Source organism: Phocoena phocoena, chromosome 19 (assembly GCF_963924675.1).
Source record: "Phocoena phocoena chromosome 19, mPhoPho1.1, whole genome shotgun sequence".
NCBI classification, from domain to species: domain Eukaryota; kingdom Metazoa; phylum Chordata; class Mammalia; order Artiodactyla; family Phocoenidae; genus Phocoena; species Phocoena phocoena.
Genome location: NC_089237.1, coordinates 55221142 through 55248153, shown reverse-complemented (window position 1 = coordinate 55248153; position 27012 = coordinate 55221142). Strand labels below are relative to the sequence as shown.

General features: G+C 46.3%; 1 protein-coding gene across 1 annotated transcript in view; it reads right to left on the bottom strand.

The window, feature by feature from the left end:
• The window catches only part of ARHGAP44 (Rho GTPase activating protein 44), a 142230-nt gene that overhangs the window by 21215 nt on the left and 94003 nt on the right, over positions 1-27012 (bottom strand). The window contains exons 8-14 of the mRNA XM_065898067.1: positions 23206-23323; positions 13355-13423; positions 11058-11139; positions 10476-10603; positions 4646-4757; positions 4153-4234; positions 442-522 (exon numbers count right to left, since the gene is read on the bottom strand). Coding sequence (XP_065754139.1) covers positions 442-522; positions 4153-4234; positions 4646-4757; positions 10476-10603; positions 11058-11139; positions 13355-13423; positions 23206-23323 — 672 coding nt within the window. The remainder of the gene's footprint in view (positions 1-441; positions 523-4152; positions 4235-4645; positions 4758-10475; positions 10604-11057; positions 11140-13354; positions 13424-23205; positions 23324-27012) is intronic.

Sequence of the window (27012 nt, the reverse complement as noted above, 5' to 3'; positions counted from 1 at the left end):
GAAAGGTGGAAACCACAGAACATTCTCCCAGCCTCTTCTTCCTGCAGCCTAGCTCCAGGACACACCTGCCAAGTCCAGCTCGGGGTCTGGTCAGCTTCTCCGCAGTGTCCACGGGCACCCATCTTTGCAATAAACCCCCGATATCTGGAAACAGCCTGTATTCATCTTTGCTCCTTGCAAATCAAAGAACTTAACTGCATTAGCCAACAGCTGGCCAGGTAGCCTGCAAAGTCTCATAGTCCCTTTTAGTCTGTTTCCTCACGTGCAAAATGGTAATTCACAGCCTCCCAGGGCTGCCTGAGGTTGAAAAGAGACCCTGCATGTTAACCATGCTTTGGACACCATATAACACCATGCCTGCCAGTGACCATGCCTTTTGGCCCGGAAACACGTGTCTGAGGCTTAAATAACCTTGACCCAGTGTCTCCAGGGTCCACTCACCGGATGTTGTTGTAATTGGCCTTGGGCAATTTCTCACACGCATTCCACAGAGCCTGGAGCCTCGTGTCCTGCTCCTGGATGCTGGGAAATTAACAGGAAAAGCCATTGGTTGAGCACGAATCGATGAAGTCCCACCATGATTCATATTCACCAGCCATCGAAATATTTGAGAAAAAGGAACCAGCCGTTGTTAGTGATCGTATCCGTAAACTATTATCATTCATAGGTTTGTTTCTTATTATTTCCCCCTCTAAGGTCTCTTTCTGTCTTGCCTGGGCTATTTCAACAAAACTTCCCCTACACAGGTCACATGGCCCAGGTGAATGGGTGCCGGGGCAGCAGGTGAGGGAGGAGGGCAGAGGCCAGACACCTGGCCTCTGGAGTGGGCGGGGCCGTGGTGTCATCAGGGCGATTCTGTCACAGCAACAGGACACCAGAAACAGGTCAACCCCACTTTCACACCACGGTGGCAGCTGACTGGCCTGTTCCACGGGTATTAGTTAATGCACATTAAGTGTCTTGTCATCTGGCACATAACAGATGCTCAATAAACACCTTCTGAACAAGTAAATTACATGAACTCATACAGACATAAGGACATCTGACCCTTGAAGACATAACTCAGAGATGGATAATTTCCATGACCAAAGGATTCTCTACTCTACAAAAAGATGTGCTCTAAAGGTTTCTTTATTGATAAACCCTGTAAGGATTAAAAGAAACTACTTATAGGACTACATTTTTAAATTTACTTTTCATGAAAACCTACATCAAGGCTGACACTGTCAGGAAGGCCTTATGTTCAAAGAACCTTTTCTCGAGAAAAACTAAAAAGCAAATGCCAACAGGGAAGCTCAGCTCAGACCCCTTGACCCGGGGCCCAAGGCAGGGCAGTGGCCATCGCTGGGTCCCCAGAAGTCCTCCCTCCCATCCTGACCCAGGCAAGAAAATCTCCCTTTTCCACTCCTCAGCCCTTGAAAGGGCAGATTCTGCCAAGACCTTCCCTTCAATAAAAATCAGCACCCACGTACTGAGGGCTGGGAATCAGGATGCAATCAGAGGAGACGGTTGCCTCCCCCGCCCTGCCCCACCAGCCCAGCTCACAACCTAACCAGCTACACAAACACAGCCTCGAACCCGTAGATCAGTTCTCCGCAGAGAAAGAACACAGGGGATGGGGACGGATCTTGACTGCCAGCTGCTTGACGTCTGGGTGCCAGGAAGACGGGCCCAAAGAGTCCGAAGGAGCCCACCAGGCAAAGGTTTCGGGGGAACAGTCGCGTGGGAGGGGATGGCCAGCACGAAGAGGGAGAAAGCCTGGGAGTGACGGGAGCCTCGGGCCTTCCTGCCGCCTCTGGTAGGCCTGGCTCAGCCTCTGGGCTGCTCCGTGCTTCCTGCATGGAAACGCTCAGCACACGTGACCAGCCAAGTCCCAGGCCACCCCGCCTGGCAGATCCCTCACTACTGCTCCTGCTGTCTCCCGCCAGTCCCCGTCCCGACTCCTGGATGGCCCGGCCAGAGGCAGAGCTTCCCTGAAGGCCAATCCCCCGTTAGGGCGAGTGTGGCTCTCTGGTGAGACTCCGCTTCACCAAAGGTCAATGGTTATCAACCCAGTAGCCTCGGGAGCTCTGAAACAAAGAGAATGAAACCAGAATCTCTGAAAAGGAGGTCCAGGCATTGAACCCAGGTATCCTTTAAAGCTTCGCAGGAGACTGGTGCACACGGAGGGTTGAAGGTGGCTGTCCTGGGCAAAATTACCTTCGTTAGAGACTGCGGCCTCGGGGTGGCCGCCACCACCATGCCCAGAATCTTCACGCACAACATGCCTCTCCTCCGGGGGCAGAAAGAAGCCTTTGCTTTCCCTTGGTTCAAAGACCTGAGCTCTTCGAGGCATCCGCTCACCCCTATTCCCTAATGGAGCCCAGCTTTGTAAATCATCGGGAACGGTCTCTCTCTGATCCCGAAGCACCCGGCTGCCCTCTCCTCCTCCAGCTTGGTGTCATCAAGACCACCCACACATTCAGCAAATAAAAGGGGCAGCGTCCATCAAAAGATACGTCCTCACTCGTCATCATACCCAGGACCCCCGTGTCATTCTAGAGAGGCGTGGAGTGCCGCTAAGCACGTGGGCTCCGGAGCCGGACTCCTTGGACTCAAATCCTCGTCCTGTCACTTATCAGACGGCAAGTAACCTGCCACGAACACCTGCTCTGTGACTCGACTGCCTTATCTATAAAATAGGGAAGACAGCACAACCCCCTTCATAGGGTTGTTGTGAAAATCAGATGAGTTAAAAACATATACTGACCTTAGAACGATGACAAGCCTCTAATAAACACTCAACAAATGGCATCACCTGTGATTATTAGTATCCTCGTGGGCTCTAAAACTCACTTTCCACCATGAGATGCAGGAATACCAGGCAGTCAGCCAGCCTTTTAAAATGCATCATCTCTATTCTACCTTGGATAAAAAACCAGAGGTGTGCTCGGTAACCGGAGCGGGCTTTTTCTAGCTCTGCACACGCCAGCCTGGCTTCACTTCCAGGTCAGCTGGCTTCTCTTGCAGCCCCAGTTCTTACGGAAGCACACACGCACTCCAGCATCCTGTTGGAGCAGCTCAGCTGGCTGCTTTTCACTACTAAACCCCATGATTAGAGACCCCCAGAAGTCATCCTTTCATGGGCACCGAGCTCAGTCCTCCCACGAAATGTCCCTCTCCCTCCTGTATCTTTTTCTCCTGGACCATCTCCACCCTCATCTCTCCGAGCCTCTCTCTGGTGCCCATTCTCCTGTGTCCTCCCTAGCCGTGTCCATTTACTCAGTAAAAACTGATTCCTCCAAACAGTAGCATGTACTAAAGCCAGCTCTTACTTAGGGCCGAAGAAAATACATAATACAATCCCAACCACGAATCAAGTGAGGAAGGAAGCAAGGAATCCCACGCTTCGGAGCTACACGGGTGACATGGCTGGGGCGTCACCTGCTGAGTACCAGCCCCCCCGATCTCCATACCCCCATCTTCCCGATGCACGACCAGGGTCTGGGCCTCGTTCCTGCCACCTCCCTGCTGAGGCCCCCGCTCCAGGCTCACCTTCAGGAAAGTGGGGATGGTGTCCACTGCCCGGACATTGTATTTTGATGTTAGTTATTCGTTAGTTGTTGTTAATATTTTTTACCTATTACAGATGAGGGTAAAGACCCCTGTCACCACTCCCTTGTCCTGCTCTGCTCTCTGGAAGGAGTCATCCCCACCCGCCAGTGTGAGCCTTTCCAGAACCTTCTTTTATGTAGTTACACATTTACAGAGGCACTCCTAAAACTGTATCGTTCTGAGTGTGTTTTTTGTATTTCTTCTTTTTAAAACAACAGACTCTCCTGTGAGTCCCTGTTAACTTTAGTTCACTCAGAATTAAATCTTCGTACCTCTACACGTAAGCAGGAATAGCTCTACCCGTTTTTCGAAGTGCTGCAGGGCATGTGAGAGTGTAGCTAGACCGTATTTTGTTCGGTCATTCCCTTCTGCTATTCAAGGTGACCGCACGACCAACACCCTGGTACACTCCTCTCCGGGCACACGTACAAGCCTTTCCCCGTGACACATACCAAGAGAGGGATTCGCTGGATCCCAGGTGGCATGCTTTCACAATTTCAATAAAGACTCCCAAATAAACCGCAACCCAGAAGACACCCCGAAACGTGCTGTACTCACTTGGAAGCCTGAATCCACTCATCATAGAGCTCAAAAGTCATCAGAGGTTCTGGCAGTTCCCGGAGGTAAGATTTCAAAGCTCCTGGACATGAACACCATATGGTCCGTGAGCCACTGGGACACGGCAGAGACACATGCTACCGGCCAGCGCCATCATGGGGGCCACGTCTGGGGACGGTTCCCCGACCCATGTGACAAGGGCACACAGCGGCTGCCGCGTGACCGGATCCGAGGCTCTGGCGGGGCCGTGGGCCCTGGGCTGGTGATCACACTGGCCTCCCCCCTCATGTTTCCCACCCTCGCCCCTTCCCCTGGCACGTGGGGGATGGGAAGGCCTCCCTTCAAGGGCCACAGCCACCAGGGCTCAAGCGGGGTCCTAAGTGGACATGCCTGGAGCATGCTGGGAAGCCCGTGGCTTGAGTGGCCCCGACACGTGGCCGCACACCCTCCACGCCCACCCCTTCCCCGGAGCCCCCCCAGTTGCGAGGCCCACCTGCAATGGCGTGGGGATCTGCCGAGCACTCCTGCACGTCCACCACGCAGCAGTCCAGGGCAGCCTTCAGCTTCTTCAGCTTGGAGGCAGATGGGGCTACTCGGAAGAGGCCCTGCCGACAGGACAGGGGGTCACAGGACAGCCTGAACCTCCAAGGCACAAAAGCAAAACGGACAGGCAGGGATTTTTCCCCGGTGGTCCAGTGGTTAGGAATCCGCCTGCCAATGCAGGGGACACGGGTTCGAGCCCTGGTCCGGGAGGATCCCACATGCCGCAGAGCAGCTAAGCCCGTGTGCCACAACTACTGAGACTGCGCTCTAGAGCCCGCGATCCACAACTACTGAGCCCATGAGCCACAACTACTGAAGCCCACGCGCCTAGAGCCCGTGCTCGGCAACAGAGAGAAGCCACCACAATGAGAAGCCCACACACCACAACAAAGAGTAGCCCCCGCTCAACGCAAGTAGAGAAAGCCCACGCACAGCAACAAAGACCCAACACAGCCAACTAATAAATAAATAAATAAAATTAATTAATTAATTAAAAACCTGACAGGCAGTCTACCCACCCCATTCCTCCATGATCAAATAGGTGCATCCTTCTCGTCACCGTTTATCAATATTGGAGCGGCAGGACCCAAGCCTCGCCCACAGCTGTGTCCCCAGCGCCTAGTACAGGGTGACCCAGCGTTCTGGTTCAGTACGCATTTGTTGGATAAATGGACCCTGGGCACTTTGACTTCCTGTTCTTGTGTATTTAAGATACATTTTGGAAAAACAAAAACACTAATTTGAAAAGATACATGCACCCCCATGTCCACAGCAGCCTTCTTTACAATTGCCAAGATAGGGAAGCAAACTAAGTGTCCATCAACAGATGAATGGATAAAGAAGATGCGGTGTATATATACAATGGAATATTACTCAGCTGTAAAAAGGAATGAAACTGTGTCATTTGCAGCAACATAGATGGACTTGGAGGGTATTATGCTAAGTGAAATAAGTCAGACAGAGAAAGACAAATACTGTATGATATCACTTATATGTGGGATCTAAAAAATACAACCAACTAGTGAAGATAAAAAAGAAGCAGACTCAACACATACAGAGAACAAACTAGTAGTTACTAATGGGGAGGGCCAATATAGGCGTAGAGGATTGAGAGGTACAAGCTATTAGGTATAAAATAAGCTACAAGGATATACTGTACAACACAGGGCATACAGCCCATATTTTATAAAGACTATAAATGGAGTATAACCCTTAAAAATTGTCAACCACTATATTGTATACATGTAATTTATATAATATTGTACAGCAACTATACTTCAATTTAAAAAAAAGGATATATTTTGGAGAAAACTTTGACTGAGACCTGGTCAGAGCTGGAGGTCTAGGAGGTGGATGCATGTACAAAGGTCCACAGTGTGTGTGTGCACCTGTGTCTCTGTGTGTGTCCGTGTCTTTGTGTCTGTGTCTTTGTGTGTGTCTGTGTCTTTGTGTGTGTCTGTGTGTGTGTCTTTGTGTCTGTGTCTTTGTGTGTATCTGTGTCTTTGTGTGTCTTTGTGTGTGTGTCTGTTTCTTTGTGGCTGTGTCTCTGTGTCTGTGTCTTTGTGTGTCTATGTCTTTGTGTCTGTCTTTGTGTGTCTGTGTCTTTGTGTGTCCGTGTCTTTGTGTGTGTGTCTTTGTGTGTGTCTTTGTGTGTGTGTCTGTTTCTTTGTGTCTTTGTGTGTGTGTGTGTCTCTGTGTGTGTCTGTGTCTTTGCGTGTGTGTCCGTGTCTTTGTGTCTGTCTTTGTGTGTGTGTGTCTTTGTGTGTGTATATGTCTTTGTGTCTGCGTATCTCAGGAGGCACAGGGCTACACCTTGAGGAACTCATCAAGGCCATGCCCTCAGGGGATGGGCAGACTGGGGGTGGTTATGAGGGAGCAACGCCTCTGCCTCCTGCAGCCCCTTTGTGTTTTATTCTTAAAGTTACTTTCGAGTCATTGTCACCTCTTCCACGTGAACCGCTGCAAAAGTGAGCTACTGCCGTATAAAGGGAGAAGGAAGCCAGGGGCGTGTGGAAGGGGAGACACGAGCAGGTCAGAGTTGGAGGGGAGCCCCCAAGTCACAGGGAAGGTAGACGCGGGTGGAAGACCCATTGGTTTGTTTCACCTGCTCAGCTCCTTGAATTCTATATGCAGCCCAGACACTGAGACGCTGGCAGGATCCCCCTTTCTCCCTTAACTGTTTATGGCCACTCAGATTTCCAAGTTCCTTCAGAAGAAAACGTGCCTCATCCGGAACACTGAGTTTTCTGCCTGCTAAGACTGCTAGCCCCCTTCTCAGGATAGGGTATGTCAGACAAATCGATGTCCAAAGCTCTATGGCACCCCCGTGAGGAAGCCTCGTGAGCACGTTTGGACCAGTGCATACGTAAGGCTGCTACAGCCCCAAAGCAGGCCGCACATGCATTGAAGGGGTGGGCGAGACCCTCGTCAAGCCACGCCACGGCCCTGGGGGGAGAGCAACCACATCCGGTGATGGACGGAGTCAAAGCGAAGGGGGCAGAGTTTTCAAAGAGAAGCTTTTAGATTTCTGACCGTGTCACTGAGACGGCTGCTTCATGCAGTGACAAACACCGGGGGTGCAGGGGTGGGAGGGTTGTTAAAATAGCTTGTGAGTCCAGTTTTGGGGGCATGAGAGGAAAATCTGCATGGAAATGTTGAGGACATGGCAGAAAACTCAGGAGTGGAGCCCACAGGAGGACGAGAACCCTGAGTCCTCACTAAGGTCAGGCGAAGCTCTCAGAGAGGGTGATGGCACCGCAGCAGAGATTGGAGTGAGCAGAGGGCAGGGTCGGGTGGTGCAGATTCCCCCCACTGCTGCCCTGATGTTGCCGGCAGGGGCGGGGGGGACCCAGGAGTCCAGGGAAGAGCTGGCTTCAAGGACGACTATGTTAGCATTTCACAGGCAGTGATGGCCAAGGCGGCTGAACTAAGTCATGGGAAGTAGCAGTGGGGATCCCTGGGGACCACTGAGCACAGCTTCAGCCCAGTCGCGGGGGCAGAAGGGACCAAAAAAAGAAGAGGAGTGAGTGAGTGAGTGGTGGTGAGGATGCAGGAGCAACAGATGATGAGAGCTACTTTAAGAAACTGAGTAGCACAAGCCACTACGGAGAACAGGATGGAGGTTCCTTTAAAAACTCAAAATAGAGTTGCCATATGATCCAGCAATGCCAGTCCTGGGCACATATCCAGGGAAAACTCTAACTAACAAAGATACATGACCCCCTATGTTCATAGCACTACTATTCACAACAGCCAAGACATGGAAGCAACCTAAATGTCCATCAACAGATGCATGGATAAAGAGGATGTGGTCTATATATACAATGGAATACTACTCAGCCATAAAAAAGAATGAAACAATGCCATTCGCAGCAACATGGATGGTCCTAGAGATTATCATTCTAAGCGAAGTAAGTCAGAGAAAGACAAATATCACAGGATATCACTTATATGCAGAATCTAAAATAATGATACAAATGAACTTATTTACAAAACAGAAACAGACTCACAGACACAGAAAACAAACTTATGGTTACCAAAGAGGAACGGGGGTGGGGGAGGGATAAACTAGGAGTTGGGGATTAGCAGATACAAACTACAATACATAAAAGAGATAAACAACAAGGTCTACCGTATAGCACAAGGGATTATATTCAATATCCTGCAGTAAATCACAATGGAAAAGAATATGAAAAATATGTATGTATAACTGAACTTTGCTGTACACTTGAAACCCAACATGGTATAAATCAATGATACTTCAATAAAAAATAAGTAAAATAAAAAATTTTAAAAAAGAAATTGGGTAGCATAAAACACAAAACCAAAGTGCGAGGGAAGGAATATGAGACTGTGGTTGGATTGAGAGAAGAGATTTTTCTAGGCCTGGGGCAACCTGAGCCTACTTGTTATTAAAGAAGAGCTGAAGCAAAGCTGGAGGGTGGGGTGGACAACGCAAGTGAGAGTGAGGCCTGGTGAGAGGCGGAAAGGTCCGGAAACAGCAGGTGGGAGAGTCAGGAGACAACACGGGAGACGTTGGAGGACCTGATCTTCCAGACCCTGTTCACGCTGAGTCGGCAATGTGAAGGCAGCAATAAATTCTTTTCACTTTTTTATAGAATAATACTGCACAGTTACATTTAGAAACATTCCTTATCTTTCAGAGACACACACACTGGAGTCCTGCAGACGCAATGACAGAATGTCTGGGATAGGCTTCAGAACGTCCAGCCAGGGGCTGGGGCGGAAGGTGAAGGTAGAGATGGACCCGACTGACCATAAGGCAGATGATGAGGTGCAGTATCTTCTCTTGTCTTTCGGTTTTTCCATAATTACAAACAAATGATGGGGAAAGAATAAGCCAAGGTCACCTCCCTCCATGAAACCATCCCTCAGGGGCTGAAGAGACCTTATCATCTTTTCACTGGTAATATACATGAAAATGCCTGGCACTTAAAATGGAGTTAAAAAACCCATTTATTGGGCTTCCCTGGTGGCGCAGTGGTTGAGAGTCCGCCTGCCGATGCAGGGGACACGGGTTCGTGCCCCGGTCTGGGAAGATCCCACATGCCGCGGAGCGGCTGGGCCCGTGAGCCATGGCCGCTGAGCCTGCGCGTCCGGAGCCTGTCCTCCGCAACGGGAGAGGCCACAACAGTGAGAGGCCCGCGTAACGCATAAAAAAAAAAAAAAAAAAAAAAAAAAAAAAAAAAAAAACCCATTTATTCCCATCCTTTCCTAATAGCTGAATCGAAAACACGCCTGGCTTACAGGGGGCAGCAGACATACAGCTTCATCGTTCGTCAGCTTCCTCCCCTTCTGCCCACTCCCTCTCTGCCCGCCCCCCCCCCCCACTAGTGATACTTAAGAGTGCTTATTGACTGTTTTGAATGAATCAGGTTTATGCGACAGATGCTAGACTCCTCTTCCCTCATAAATTCATAAGCCCCCATCTCACTCTTTTATATTTTGCTCAGTAATAAATGCCCTAAATAAATATTGATTGGCTGACCAGATTAAATGAAGATGGAGTAATGATTTTTAAATTGCCTGTATAAGAAGCCAAAGATGAGGCCTATCTCCCAGGAAGACATTTACACAACAAGAAAAACAAGTCACCAACGTCTCTTTACATGTGGCTCACATGAAATGCTAATGTCTGTATCAATCATATTTTCAGGATCTCTATAAAAACGGTTATCATCAAAAATGTTAAAAGGTCTATTTTTTCAATTAGAGAAAGAGGAAGTGGAGGATCAGACGGGGAAGGAAGGGGAGGGGGAGGAGGAGGGGGAGGAGGGGGAGAAGGAGGGAGAGGAGGGGAGGAGGGGGAGGAGGGGAGGAGGGGAGAGGGAGAGGAGGAGGGGGATGAGGAGGACGGGAGGAGGGGGAGGGGAAGGAGGGGAAGGAGGGGAAGGAGGGGAAGGAGGGGAAGGAGGGGGAGGAGGGGAGGAGGGAGGGGGGAGGAGGGGGAAGAGGGGGGAGGGGGAGGGGGAGGAAAATGCCCCAACCAGGTTAAAAATGCAGAAAGAAGGGCCAGAGCGGGGCTGTAAGATCCTCAGGGCCAGTGGTATCATTTCCCACAATCCACCACTGTCCCCGGAGAGCGAAGGCTCATGAGAGAAAGCAGGGCCGGTTTGAGGAAGGGCAGCTGTACCGCGTCTTCATGGGTTTGGGTTTGTGGGGTTGGGCGAGGACGGTTAACAGAGAAGGAGACCCCAGAGGCTCCATCTCGCGGACGAGGAGACCTGCTCAAGGCGGAGCTCGGCCGTGCCCAGACCCACCTCCTCCTGCATCCCACACTCCAGCAGCATCGTCACACACGCCTCGATGGGGAAGGCAATCTCCCGGCCGCTGATCAGGAGGTGCTCCTCCAGGGGCTTCCCGAAGGAAGGTTTCTCCACCCAGGCCTCTGTCGGGGGGAGCGGAGCAAGAGAGGGGTCAGTGAAAGGGGTCAGTGGAGGTCACCCATGTGGGCATCTTCCCTTCCTCTGCTCACACAGATTCTCCTAAGTCTACCAAAGACACGGAGCCCAGCTGAGTCTCCATTCTTGGGGTTTTGGGGGATGATGGGGGGAGTGGGTGGAATGGAAGGCCAGCCCATGTGAGCAGAGCCGGTGGGCTTCCTGTCACCCACGCACCTCCATGCAGGCCCATGCACGCCCGACTCATCCCCGTTGGGGCAGTGTGTGTGAGTGTGCTTGGCTTCACTGCCGCTGGGGCAAGGCACCTGCTAAGGGAGGTCCTGGGGCTCATCGAAACGTGGCACTGCTCGGGATGCAGCAGGTGAGCCAAGCACAGGGCACCAGGCTTCTCTGGGAAGCAGGCTCCCCAGCCTCCCCGGTCCAGGCAAGGTCTGCACTCACCCTGCTGTGCTTTTATCTGAGGCAACACAGCCTGCAGGAGCGTCAGTGACTTCCTGTGGTACTCGGCCTGCACTTCTATGAGCTGAGGAAACACAAGAGTGAGCATTACCCTTTGCAGAAGGGTGGAGAGCACAGGCTGCCGCGCCATTGGGGTGCCCTGCTCTCTCCCCCATCCACCCGCGATGATGGGCACGCGTCTCCTTAGCCTCTGCGGCAGGGAAGTGACCACACATGGAAGTCTGGAAAGCAGCGGAATCGGGGGGTAAGACAGGACACCCCAGGGCTGAGCCTGCCCTCACCGTCGCCCCACCTAGTGAGCACCCCGCCCCCAGTTCTCCCAGCAAAAGGCACCGAAGAGGTGCAACAATGAAAGGCTATAAATAGAGAACACATTCAGAAATCCATGTGCCTATGAGATGGCGCTAAATGCCAGGAGCCTCTATATATCTTGATTTCTGCCAGAACAGTTCAAGATATAACCGGTCGGAAAACACGTGCTTGCTCCACAATCCTCTTCAAGTGTCTTGGGAGGTAAAATTGCTTTGGTTATCGTCATGCAGGCCAAAGAGCAAAGTCCTTCAAGATGTTCTACTTTGCCCATCTCACTACTAAAAAAGCTGCTGAAATGGTGATAAGAGCAGAGGAAAACCTGTGAACAAGAGTCACTTCATTTATTTTCTGAATCTCTACCTCCTCCTCCTCCAAAAAAAATTGTGCATGTGTGAGGGAAAAGGTGGGAGTCACTCTGCTGAGAAGTCTGGTGTGAAAAGTAGCTACTGTCATCCCCAAGGAAGACGAAAAGGGAATTTAAAAAAAATCAGAATGCTGCAATAAATGGTACCCAAATGGCAATCAGGCAAGCTAATAATGCTTGGGATGTCAACAATGTCATTCGTTTTAGAAACTCTAAAATGAAATATTATCTTCGCAAATAAAACTGATGGAATATACTTGAAAATTACTGCACGTGGGCTTTCTCCAGTTGCGGCGAGCGGGGGCTACTCTTCGTTGTGGTGCGTGGGCTTCTCGTTGCGGTGGCTTCTCTTGTTGCAGAGCACGGGCTCTAGGCACGTGGGCTTCAGTAGTTGTGGCTCGCAGGCTCTAGAGCGCAGGCTCGGTAGTTGCAGCTCAAGGGCTTAGTCGCTCCGCGGCATGTGGGATCTTCCCGGACCAGGGCTCGAACCTGTGTCCCCTGCATTAGCAGGCGATTCTTAATCACTGCGCCACCAGGAAAGCCCAATCCCACTATTTTAAAATAAACTTTCCAAGTTGGAAGGAATGCCTATCAGCTCTCTCTCAGGGCAGAAGAAACTCTGGCCTTCTCAGCCACTCTCCCACGCAGGGAGAGTGCTGACAGCCCACAGCTCTGCCCCACACTTATCAACACATTTAAACTTCTCAGAATTCCTCCTCCTCTTTCTTCCCTTTACCTTCCCTCCTTTTCTGTTACTTCCTTGACCATAAAGAGATGCTTTGAGATTTGAGTTTCATTCCCAACTTTAAAAGCAGGTGAGCTTAACTGTATTTTTCATTTGTATTTTTTCTTCTCCAGTTTTTTTTTTCCCAGTTGCTTTGTATTTTCCCTGGTAAATAGACAGGGTCCTAATTATTTGGGCCCGATCATTCAAGTATGGATGACTCAGACCCTGTTTCTCTACTCTCTAAATCTGCTCTCATAGATGAAAGACAGGCAAAGAGGCCGTATCAATCCTCGTTTACCTACTTGCCACCGTCTTGGGCAAAAATCTAGATTAAAAAACGAATATGCGCCAGGTGGGGTTTTTCTTCTTCTTCTTCTTCTTCTTCCCAAGTTCCTTACTGATGATACATTCAGGTTTCTCAACCTTGGCTCTGCTGACATTTTGGGGCTGGATTATCCTCTGTTGTGAGAGTTGTCCTGTGCGTTGCAGGATATTTAGCAACAAATTTGACCTCCACCTCCTGGATGCCTGTAACACCTCCCCTCAATGGTGACAGCCACAGATGTCTCCAGACATGGCCAAACCTCTGCTGGCAGAGGAGACAGAATCACCCCTGGTTGAGAACCACTGCCACAGATCACTGAGTGGCAGTCATCTTCACGGATGAAGCTGAATTTTATTCTTGGGCTTTTGGAGAAATCCATACAAGGAGAACTAGAAGGCAGGATTTATTCACAGGGAGAACAGCCAAAGCCCCATCCGTTCTCAGGACGTGCTCGATCTAGGGGTCCTCAGTTCGAGGCCGACGTTCCTCCCTGTCCGCACCGTGATGCCTGTAAACAGACTTCAAGCGGCCTCACCCTTCTGGAAACTTACCATTTGAAAGTAGTTTGCATAGTCAATTTCTTTGGCCACAAAGCTGTACATGTCAGCCGACAGCTGGTCCTGGAGGGAGTAAAACACGACAGAGAGTGGGTCACGCGAAAACACGACAGAGAGTGGGTCACGCGGGAGTCTAAGCATCACAGAAGAAAGAGCCTTAACCGTGGTTGACCTCATTTTTCATAATACTTGACAGATTACAAACTTTGCCTGTGGACATTCCCCCGTTTCCCAACCACGGCTCTAGAGGATGAATAAGAGGGAAAAGAACACCTAAGCCAGTGTTTTCCCAGGGCGTTTATTTAACACGTGGGCTCCATCAAGAGTTAGGAAAGCTGGTATGGGGGAGTGATGCGCAAATTACTTCCCTACATCTCTGTGGCAGGCACCGCCGTCTGAGGCAGCCCCGCCAGGTACAAACTGTGCTTCTGCTTTCCTCGTCTTGCCGCCTCGTCCCTCTGATGATGCTACCTGCCTAGCTCTCCTTCATCCTCAATTCTGATTGGCTGATCACCAGCATATGGCAAAGAAACAGAAACACACCAAGTCGTGGGAAGCTGGGTAAGACAGGTGGGCAGGGGAAGGACTGCTGATTCCAAACTTGGCAAAACCTGGACTCATCCAACACCACACACAAATCTCATAGTGTGAACAGTCCGCCACCGCTGAGCTTCCCATGGGACCGAGAACCATGGCTGAATGCTGTGTCTCGTACTGGAAAGTGTCCCCTCCAAGGAGGACAGTTGTCTGTTTCACAGAAACACTCCCTGCAAGGTGCGATAAAAGTGCATCTTGAGCGGACGTAGACTTTGTCAATAACCGTATCTTTGGACATGTCCCATCTCTAAACTTGTGTGTGCAAGTCCTGTGATCTCTGACATCCCTCCCTATTTGGTAGACCTGAGGTAGATCTTCAGAAGAGATGCTTAGTTAAGGAGAAAAGAGTCTATAATGTTCAAGCTGAAGTAACGTGAAAATATCACCCCAATGCTTAGAGCAGCACTATTTCCAATTGCCAAGATATAGAAGCAACCTAAGTGTCCACTGATAGACCAATGGATAAAGAAGATGTGGTGTATATACAACAGAATACTACCCAGCCATAAAAAGAGAATGAAATCTCGCCATCTGTAACAATGAACAGACCTAGAGGGCATTATGCTAAGTGAAATAAGTCAGAGAAAGACAAATACTGCATGATCTCATAGGTCGAATCTAAAAAACAAAACCAAACGAAAACAGACTCATAGACGGAGAACAAACAGTAGCTGCCAGACGGGAAGGGGTTGGGGGGTGGGGAAAATAGGTGAGGGGGATTAAGAGGTGCAACCTTCCAGTTACATAATAAAGAAGCCACGGGATGTAACAGACAGCACAAGGGAGATGGTCAATAGAACTCCAATAACTTTGTATGGGGACAGACTGTTACTCGACCTATCGTGGTGATCATTCCATAATGCATGCAAATGTCAAATCATCGTGTAACACACCTGAAACTAACATGATATTGTATGTCAGCTGTATCTCAGTAAAAAGGAAGGGAAAAAAAAAACAGCACAAGAAAGCTGACCCAGATGCAGAAGGAATTAAAGCGGCAACTACAGGATGCAGGAAGAGCATTCTGTACCGACTGCAACCACCTCAGCAGCTTCTCCAGCTGCCGATTAAGCTGTTCTCAGCGAGCACGGGGATGGGAGGAGTAATCTGCTTCCTTTTCCAGTATCCTTGACAGGCAAACATCCTTAAAGCATTCTTGTACACAAGACAATAGAACCAAGATCCCACTTTCAGACGACTAGCTACCAAGAGTTCAAGGTAACTTTCCCAAAGAATAAAAGGGGCTCTAGGACCACCCACCTCAGTTCCCTTCCACCAGAGCGTCCCTACCATAAATGCTTAATCTGTCAAAGGTGCAAGAGGAAGTGGTTTTGTTGGAACTCAACCTTGTCTGCCATCCCCCCCAGCAGAACTTGGTCTGGAAACGTCCATCGCCAGCCTGACAGGCCTAAGGGAGATATTTCAAGTCAGGGAAAAACAAAGGGTGGAGTGATAAAAATGGCTCGGCAGACAGAGGAAAGGAAGCGAGCCTCCGAAGGGACTAAATGCCGTATCAAATCACCTTCAACGACTCAGCAGATGATCTCAGAGAAGTCGGGCCAACTGTGTGTGCCCTCAGGAACATGACAGGATTTTCTGAAGGTACAATCACATTACCGGCTTAGGAAGTTAACAATATAGACTCCAAGTAAGCCACACAAGTGAGAAATAAAAGTGGAAACTCGAAATCAAATTTCCATTCATCTAAATAAATAAAATAAATATTGGGACTTCCCTGGCGGTCCAATGGTTAAGACTCTGTGCTTCCAATGCAGGGGGCCCGGGTTCGACCCCCAGTTGGGGAACTGAGAATCCACGTGCTGTGCAGCATGGCCAAAAATTTAAAATAAATAAATATTAATCTAAATTAATAATTATTAATACATGTTATTAAATTTATTGTATTCATAAATATCAATAGAATATTTAAAAAATAAATTCCCATTAATCTAAATCATTAGTGAATTTTCTTTATAAAGGGGAAAAAACCTTCCGTTAATAACCACCAGAATTTCATGTGTTTAAAAAATCACTTGTGTTCTCATTTTGCAACGGATCCATACTCAAAAACATACGAAGTAGAAAAACAGATTCACCTGTAATCCCACCACACAGAGATAACCGTGCAGAGATAAGCACTACTGACATTTGCCCATTTTGTACTTATTTTAATCAGTCACACGATTGCCTGGTTTACCAAAAATGAGCTTGGTAGCTCGTTACCGCCCCCAGAGAAACATGCTTTCTATTGGTCGTGACATTTACTGTGTGGATGGACTCTGTTTCTGTTGCTGGTTATTGTGTTTCTAATTTATCGCTATTATAACAACACTTGAAAAAGCACCTGTTTATACAGTTTTCCACCCATCTCTTGATTATTTCTTTGGATAAGTTCTGCAGTTGAAATTAATTGTTTTTTTTTTTTGTTTTTTTTTTTTTGCGGTACGCGGGCCTCTCACTACTGTGGCCTCTCCCGTTGCGGAGCACAGGCTCCGGACGCGCAGGCTCAGCGGCCATGGCTCACGGGCCCAGCCGCTCACCGGCATGTGGGATCTTCCCGGACCGGGGCACGAACCCGCGTCCCCTGCATCGGCAGGCGGACTCTCAACCACTGCGCCACCAGGGAAGCCCTGAAATTAATTCTGATTGTATAATTCCTTAGAGTTAACTTAAAAAATATTAGAAAGATAATTATGAGTTGGGAAATTAGATCTTATGCATTATACTGCTGAAAGATCACCATTTGTACTACAAGGACTAATCCATGAGTTTTGTTTGTTTTCTATAATAACCATTTAATTCTGTTTAATCACAATCAAATGTATAAAGGAAATTTAAATAATGTGTTTTTAATTTGTATTTTTTGATCAAGAGCTTAACTTTCTTCTACCTTTCTTACCTATTTGTGTCATCCACTGTCAATTCCTTGTGACCCTGAGTACCTATTTTCCTATGAGAGTCTTCATCTATTTCTTATTTATAAGATTTCTAAGAGTGTTTTAGATTGATGAGACCATCAGTTTTATCAAATACTGCTAATAGCTTCCCCAATTTCCTGTTTGAAACTGTAACTGGTTTTTTTTTTTTTTTTGGTACTGCGTTTTTTTAGGGCTTCTGTAAATAGGAGTATGTATGAAACTTTTCTCTTTACAACTTCCTCCTTTGGTAATCTGCTTGGTGCTTCTCAACCAACAATATAAATATCCATATATATATATTCAGTAGAGAATATGACATTTAAATCTTTAATAAATTGGGAATTTATTTTGGTACTTGTATCAGATACAGATTTCTTTTTTCAAAGAACTAACCAAATGTCTGAGAATTATTCACGAATAGATTGTCCCTATGGATTACAAATCACACAGATGAAACTTCTCATATACTTGGATTCTGGAGTTTCTTCTGGCTGGGAGGCCTTTTTTTTTTTTCCTCCACCGATGTTTTTATTTTTTAAATAGTACCTATTTTTAACTATGTAATTCTATAATACATTTTAGGAGATAATAATTCAAAGCTCCAGTGATTCTCCCACCATAACTTCAGAAACCTTTTACTACCCTTTGAAACATTTATTGCAATTTACCACAATCAAAATACTACACTTGTAATCAAAATAATTTTGGGAAATTCAATTTATATAGTATTAACTCTTCTCATCTAAAAACACCTCTCAGTATTATAAAGCCTTCTTTGATTTCCTTAGTAATATTTTATAATTACCCTATATTACAAAATGTTATGGTAGGATTTTAGATATTTCTGTTGTTAAAAAAAATCCCCACGATATTTATAAATACTGGTCTCTTAAGTACTTTTTCTTGGTAAAAAGTGAAACCTTGATTTTTACTGCTGACTTCGGGTTTCCTGTTTGGCACGTAGAAGCTCAGTCCTAACAAACGTAAAGAGCTGCAAAAAACTAAAAAATCAACAACTCTTTTTAGATCCATCAGAGAAGTGAGGGTACAGGGCAAACCACTGCCCCCAAACCAGAGAGGCAGACAGGTGAATACGAGAATCACAACTTACTGGAGAAGAAATCCGGGAGCAGAAACCTCCATAGTTTCAGGAAACCCTGAACTGTAATTGACAAACCGCAGGAAGCTCAGGGTGGCAAGTCTGAGAATTAAAACCTCCAGGGAGCCGGGGAGCCCTCACACTTTTGCTGAGTTAAGTTCTCACAGTGAACATCAGAGAAGAACCCTCTTTGGCTTTTGCCAAGGGGAAGAGGAAAGGTACCATTTTGAAATGTACTAGAGCATTCTACTCTTAACAAGACCTACCCTTAGGAGAAACTTTTTTTTTTTTGGCCATGCCGTGGGGCTTGTGGGATCTTAGTTCCTCAACCAGGGATTGAACCCGGTTCAACCCCATCTCCCTGTTCATCCTAATCACAGGGCTACAGAATGCTTCCCCGGCTCCCACACCTGACTACTACATCACTAACGGCCTACTTACCTCAGTTCCCTTTACCCAGTACACATTGTGTCCACCTTTTGATAAAACCTGCAAGGCATACTAAAAGGCAAAAACACAGTCTGGAGAAACTGAACAAGCATGAGAACCAGAGTCAGATGTGTCAAGAATGTCAGAGTTATCAGGCTAGGAATTTTTAAAAATACGATTAACATGCTAAGGGCTTTCATGGAAAAAGTAGGCAGCACACAAGAGCAGAAGGATCATGTAAGTAGAGACATGGAAATTCTAAGAAGGAATAAAAAAAGAAACCCTGCACCTGCCCACCTGCCCCAGGTACCAGCAGGTTCCGTCTTATGGAACCCACCTTGACTTGGTTTTCCTGGATCTAAAGTTCTCTGGGTCTAAAGACAAATGTCGTATATTAACACATATATGTGGAATCTAAAAAAATGATACAGATGATCTTATTTGCAAAGCAGAAATAGAGACACTGATGCAGAGAACAAGAGTTCTGATACCAAGGGGGAGGGGAGAGTGGGATGAACTGGGAGATGGGGATTGACATATATACACTATTGATACTATGTATAAAATAGAAAATGAATGAAAACCTACTGTAAAGCACAGGGAACTCTACTCAATACTCTGCAGTGACCTAAATGGGAAGGAAATCCAAAAAAGCTATATGTATCTATGTATACGTATAGCTGATTTGCTTTGCTGTACGGTAGAAACTAACACAACACTGTAAAGCAACTACACTCCAATAAAAATTTAAAAAACAAAAAACAAAGCTCTCTGGGTCTAAAGGTCTGGCGAGCTCTGCTTGGGCCTCGCTGTGCGTAAACACAGGGAAACCAGACTGCCACCTTGGTCACCTTCAGCCCACAAACTTTCCTTTTGCTGGGCTGCCACAGTGTAGGAGATCCAGCTGAGAGAATACAAAGCCATGAAGCTAGAAGGGGAAATGACCCAATTAGGGCAACCCAGAAAGGGAAGGGAGGAGGACCACAGTGGATGTTTAGAACAGCTGGCAGCCAATGAAGTAGAAATAAAAGAGTCGTCAGAAGAGAACTTTAGAGAAAACATCAGTGCCTGCTCTCAAGGGGATCTGCTCCGCACACAAAGCTGCCGAGAGCACAATGCGTGCTTTTATCCACTGGATGTGATCATCCTACAGTACATATGATGAAACAGAGGCCACAGACCAGACAAGAGAGCTATGAAAGAGACTGCGAGTTATTTTACTGAATATTATAATCGCTGTGAAGTCACTAGAAGAGACACTGCACAGTATTATCCCAGGAACAGACAAGCAGATGAATGGAATAGAGCCCAGAAATAAATCTGAGGAATCAGATGATGGGATTTCACTTCAGGGGGAGGTGGCTTATCGAATAAATGAATTACCTCTTCGGATGGGGGGAAAACACCCAAATCTCTCCTGCACACCACATACAAAAATAAATTTCAGGTATATTAACATGCACAAAATAGGTGTATAAGATGCATTAAAGACATTAAAACAAAACTAAAGAAGAAAACTTTCTTAACCTTGAGGTGGAAGGTGCCTGATGGACCACCTGGGGTCTTCTCCCATACAAAGGAAATACAGGTATGTGATCAAGTTCTTAATGGCAGACATCACTATAAACAAAAATCAAAAGACAACGGCAGACTGGAAAAAGGACCTGCAGCACAGCAGACAGAAGAAAGTTTAATATCTCTAATTATACAGAGAACTTACACAAATTGCCATTAACAACAACAGAAATACTGGTCCGACTGCCAATACAAATAGACAATTTGACAAACTAAGAAGGTCTAGAAATACAGGAAGAATGCCCAATAAATACACAAAGATATACTTAGGACCACTAACATCCTGGGAAATTAAAATTACAATAACATAGGGATAGCTTTTTTTCCCTCACTGAACGGGCAAAAACTGAAAACAGGAAAAACATACACTACAGAGAAAGATAAAGTGAAATGTCCAATTCTGTATATTAGTGGTGGGAGTATAAATTGCAGTTTCCTTTTTTTTTTTTTTGCGGTACGCGGGCCTCTCACTGTTGTGGCCTCTCCCGTTGCGGAGCACAGGCTCCGGACGCATAGGCTCAGTGGCCATGGCTCACGGGCCCAGCCGCTCCGCGGCATGTGGGATCTTCCCGGACCGGGGCACGAACCTGTGTCCCCTGCATCGGCAGGCGGACTCTCAACCACTGCGCCACCAGGGAAGCCCCAGTTTCCTTTTAAGAGAGGTAAACTGGAGCTTTCCTGGTGGCGCAGTGGTTAAGAATCCGCCTGCCGATGCAGCGGACACAGGTTCAAGCCCTGGTCCGGGAAGATCCCACATGCCACGGAGCAACTAAGCCCATGTGCCACAACTACCCAGCCTGTGCTCTAGAGCCCGCAAGCCACAGCTACTTAAGCCTTCATGCCCAGAGCCCGTGCTCCGCAACAAGAGAAGCCACAGCAATGAGAAGCCCGCACACTGCAACAAAGAGTAGCCCCCACTCGCTGCAACTAGAGAAAGCCTGCGCGCAGCAACGAAGACCCAACGCAGCCAGAAATAAATAAATAAAATAAATTTTTAAAAAAAGAGAGAGAGAAGTAAACTGTCAATATCTATTAAAACTTAACTAGTATACGTAGTCTTCTACCTAAAAATATCACTTTTGGGGATCTATCCTATAGGGGAAAAAAGTTACCAGTGTATAAGAATATACATAAAACGATGTTGGTTATACCGTTTTTGTTGATGCCAAAATACTAAGAAACAAAACACATTAGTTTGAATATCTATCACTAGGAAAAATAGCTAAATATATCACGGTAGATACCTCCTTACTAAGGCATATCGTGCACCATAGTAAGAAGACTAAGTTGGATCTACAGCTACTAACCTGGAGAAACGTCCAGGATGTACTATTAACTGAGAAAAGTGATAGACCAATAGAAACAACATGACTGTTTCATAAACACACACATACACACAAACACAAAATAAGTACCTAGAAAAATGCTATATATGAGGGCATATTTGTATGATTATAAAAAAGAAAAAAGGGCGGGAGGCTGTGTAACAGGTCCTAACACTTACTTCCTTATCCGTATAACTTTTATGGCCACTTGGCACATCACAGGGCACATTGTCCACAACAAATCTTAATAAATATTGTTGAGAAAGGCAAACTGGTCACCTCCTTTGCAAACAGAGGGGTTGGTTGGTTGCTGGGTAGGAAGGGAAAGAATTATTGGTGTTTTCTTAATATATTTTCAAATTTTTTCCACTGGTTTTGGTGAACATGCAATACTTTTGTAATCTCTGAAAAGGAATTTTAATATATTTTTTGGTAAAAACAGCCTATGTAAGAAGCTACCCAAGACTGAGTGAAGCTATTAAACTTTTACTCTAATGCGTTTGGATGTTTGCATTCAGCAGCTCCCCTCACCACTTTTTTTTTTTTTTTTTTCCTTCATTCCTGGCCACTCCGTGAGGCTTGTGGGATCCCAGTTCCCCAACCAGGGAGTGAACCCAGGCCACAGCAGTGAAAGCCTGGAATCCTAACCATTAGGTTACCAGGGAACTCGCCAGCAGCCCCTCTTAACATCACCCTGCTGTGTCTGGTGAAGAAGGAATTTTGTAAGAAACAAGATTTAACTGAAGGACATGAACCCATGGTAAATGGGTAGAGAAGACACAGAGTAAAAGGGAAATCAACATGAGAGAAGAGTGATTCTTCACGAATAGCACCAGCTAGATCTTTGCCATAGACACAGGAATTCAAATGAGAAACCAGCTCTACTCACAACGAGTCTTGGGTCTGAAGTATTGGTCTAACTTTGCTTGGCTCCATAGAACTGGAGGCTGAGAGATAACAAATCCTTTCGAGATATTTTTGATGTTTCTAACTCCAGAGAGAAATTCTGTCTGACCGTGAATGTCACCTGAATGCAATGTCTGAATCACCTGTACAGGGTGGTCATAACAGCAGAAGCTGACGGACAAGGTAAGATTCAATAAAGCCACAAAGAACAAAGATGTATGCATGCAAAGTGGTTGCTCTCCTGTAAAACTGTATGTTAGGAAGACAACAGATACCAGCATAATTCTGGAAATGTGGTATTTTTGTTCCTTAGATCCAAACCCAAACTAGCATATCTGCATGTATACAGATGTACATATGCACAGAGCATCAAGAATGGGTATTGCTGACAAAGCCCCATAAAACGTTTGTGGGGAACGTAGATGAGAAACATTTGAACATGGGTGATGGTTGATGAGGGGCACCTATCACTCCCGAGGGCAGAGGCACACTTTGTAGAACGAGGTCCTCCTCTCCTGACAAATGGAAGGTTTTCTTTGCTGCAAGTGTCTCCTTGGCTAGCATTTCAACTTCATAGATACATGTATGTCTCCTGCGAAGCAAAGGACTGATAAAGTGACTCAGGAAACAGTAAATGGCAAACAAGAAAATAATGTAATATCAACAGGGAGTCAAGGCTCATCTACTGTCTAAACTCTCAACTGTTCTGGGTGGCCTAGAATCTATGATTTGGGGCTCAGATGACTTACAAAATCTTCGTGGAGAAACTGAGGCCACTTCCTCCCGGCCTACCACGCAGGAATATCAGTGATCACCCACTGCTGTCCCCCTGCAACCAGGTCACCATGAAAGCCCCAACTCTTAGGGCTCATGCAGCTCAAGCTGATTCAACCAGAGGCTCACTGTTAGGGTTTTCCTAGACCTCCAGCCAACAGAAAGGGACTCCCTTAGGGCTTCCCCATCTTTCTCGGTGGAGGGGAGCAAAGAGCTGGGTACCCTGCAAATCTCCACTCTGTTGGCAGACTCCTCCATCTCCTCCCTGAGGGCATCCGCTTTGGCACCTGCAGGCTGTAAGCTGCTGGACAAACCCGAAGACTTGGAAGTCTGCTGCCACCTGATGGGAAAGAGGAGACAAAGAGGAGAGGTGTGAGACAGGTAGAGCAAGCCCTGGGGACACTGTGGGAAGCAGAGAAATAGCTGGTCATGAGTATCACCCAGGGAACGACACAGCCTCATTCCAAAGGAGAGATAATGAAAAGGTACCCAGTACCAGACCAGGAGAAAGGGGGCTCCAATGTCCAAGCGGCAGGACTGAAGGAGGCTGAGGATAGCGGCCACTTCAGACAGAGCAAGGATTCCCCAATTTGCCATCATTCTCCCTACTGTCTTCTGAACACTCAGGCCAAACGACTTCACCACCGCTTCCCCTGAAGCACGGTCCATGCCATTCCTATTAGCTTCCTGCCTATCCTGAGGGCTGTGAGTTTCGAAACGTTCACCTACTTGGCTGAAGCCAATCATGGGTGCTGAGTGAGAGGACAAGTGGGTAAGATTAAAACAAATGTGAAAGCAAAAGTCTCCACTGGTAAGCACTAAGCAACCTCTGATCAACACTGCAACACCTCATTTATACTTTCTTAAACATTTCTCTCTCTGCAGAGAATACTGGCCTTCTGAGGGAGCCCCTTGGGAAACTTTAATGGGGAAGCACAAATATTTCTGGTTGCTAAGTCATTATCAAGGAATTACCGAAAGCAGGCCCTGAAAGAAGGTTCTAATTATGCTAAGATGCTAGTAGCTATAGCAGGGAACAGCAGCGGGCCTCTCCCCCTGAGGTTGTAAACTCTACAGCCTACAGGGCCCAGCAAGTAGGAAAAATAAGTCAAATGGGTCATTATCTTCAAATCTCGCCCACCCAATCCTTTATTTCCTACTTGTGACAGGGACATGAGATATAAAGCTGTTTCTCGGCTCTAAGAAAAACAATCGCGTAATCAGGATGACAAAGGCTGCCAATGCCTGGCTGCGGTCTTGGGAAGTCAGGAGGAACAGGGAGGAGACGGGGACCGGGTGGGGGTTCACTGGAGGGTGATCAGGGCTGATGGGGCCCAGGCAGGAGGAGTGTGACCCACAGGTTGCTGGATGTTTCAACTGACAAGCTGCGAACTGTCAAGCGAACTCATCAGATGAAACGTGACAACAGATTACATAGCATCCCCTGGAACCATGCAGGCCAACCGCGTACGGACCAAACCAAAGAGGCCTGCGGGTTCCATCTGGCTCTTGGACTGTCCATCCAATGTAGACGCAAAAAGTGCAATTTTACCCTCATTTTGAGAATCAAGAATTGAATCACTAAGTGTCTTCTCTGTACAATTCTTCTTTCCTCTTGTGTTATGTGCAGGAAAAAATTAGAGAGTGGGGCATTATAATACCAAAAAAGGGGACATTAGTTCTCTTTGCTATTAGCAAAAAGTAGCAAAATGAAGGATTCTCTGTCACTTAAAACGCGCACCCATGTGAAAATTACTTAAAAAGGCTTTAGGACATCAAGCTGGCTTGAAGCTCCAGAGATGGACACATGTGTCCTGAGAAAGATTCCTCATCCAAATTAGAAAGGATATATTCTATATTCCAAAATGTTAAAAAAAAAAAAAAAATCTAAGCTAACAGATAAGGATTAGTAAAAATTCCTGGGCAATTCTTTCTTATAACGGTTTGCCCTACGGAAATATTTAACTAATACCTCCCAGGCTTAGTCAAATAAAAGATGAAATGTCATGGCTGTAATTTAGATCTCAGATAATGAACACACTTCCATGGTTGATTATGGTAGATCATGGAGCTACAACCACCATCCCATTCATGCTACCTGAAGGGAAAAAAACTAACCAATATATAAGTGTAAAAAATAAACAAAGTGGCCACAAACACTAAGCTGATTTTTAGGGTTTTATAGATCTGGATTAGAGTTGTTTTTTTTTTAAAATCCAAATTACACTTAATATATGTATATTAAAATGAAGACATTCTCCAAAGTTATCTCTTTCTTTTCTTCCCTATTCCCCTTTATTCCCCCCCCACCCCCAATTCTGTCCTGGTAGTTTAAAAACATACACCTTTCCCCTCCATTTATAAGGAATTTTACTTGTAATGGATAAGTAATCTACTTTGATATTACACAATAGTGATAAAATGCCCCCAAAATGGTCCCTTTGTGGAGACTGAATAGCAAAATATCAAGGGAAACTTGGAAACATTTGTACAGGTAGCAACTAATTGGGAAAAGCCCCACTAATCATGAATTTCGAAAAACAATAAACGCTGGAGAGGGTGTGGAGACAAGGGAACCCTTGCACGCTATTGGTGGGAATGTAAATTGGCATAACCGGTATGGAGGTTCCTTAAAAAACTAAAAATAGAGCTACCATATGATCCAGCGATCCCACTTCTGGGCATATACCCAGAGAAAACCATAATCTGAAAGGACACATGCACCCCAGTGTTCACTGCAGCACTATTTACAATAGCCAAGACATGGAAGCAACCTAAATGTCCATCGACAGAGGAATGGATAAAGCAGATGTGGTACATGTATACAATGGAATATTACTCCGCCCTAAAAAGAGAATGAAATAATGCCATTTGCAGCAACATGGATGGACCTAGAGATTATCCTACTAAGTGAAGTAAGTCAGACAGAGAAAGACAGATATCATGTGATATCACTCATATGTGGAATCTAATTTTTAAAAAAGATACAAATGAACTTATTTACAAAAAGGAAACAGACTTACAGGTATCAAAAACAAATTTATGGTTATCAAAGGGGAAACATGGTGGGGAGGGATAAATCAGGAGCTTGGGATGAACATACACACACTACTATATATAAGATACATAACCAACAAGGACCTACTGTATAGCACAGGGAACTCTACTCAATATTCTGTGATAACCTATCTGAAAAAAGAATCTAAAAAACAATGAATATATGTGTATGTATAACTGAATCACTTTGCTGTACACCTGAAACTAACACAACATTGTAAATCAAGTATACTCCAATAAAATTAAAACATTTTTAAAAATCATGAATTTCGAGGAAGGATGATCTTCTCATTCAGAGGCTCTTATAAGTAAACTCAACAACTGTTCTGCTCTGTTAAGAGAAGAAATAAGGCTTCTTGTCCAAGGAGATTTTGAGCTTTGAAGTTTGAAGAGAAGAAAGTTCATTTCTTCCCACTAAGGTAGCTGAGGCGACCCCATCATTCTCTGGGAGAGATGCCATCAGTCTACGATTTGGGGATGGTGAAGACAGAATACAAGCTTTAAGGAAAGGCTAATGGAAAGAAAAAGGCCAGAAATAAGGGTAAGATGTTTCACAGACCAGGAGAAGGCTATAGAAGGCAAACTCAAGATCAGTTCAGGGTGACAGGGAGTCCGGAAGAAGTTTTGGAAGGAAACAGGAAAGCTGCTTTAGTGGGACATTTATTGTTTCATCTGCCCAGTCTTCTCCGCTCCTCTGCCTTGGGCATCCTCCACTTTTTGAGGTCCCAGCTCAGAAGGAGGTTGCTACAAGGAATAGACCCTAATGTATGCAGACTCACCAAATGGGGAAGTGGGGTGGGGTAGAGGTAGGGGCAGTGAGAACCCAACTGCTCCTCCAAGAGTAGCTGGTGACGTTTGCATTTCAGGAGCACAGGATCTGGTCTTACTGCTCCATCTTGGGAAACAGTGGCTCAGGGGAAGGGTTAGAGGAAAAGGCAAGAAGTTGGGGTGAGTTGGCTTCAGAAACAACCA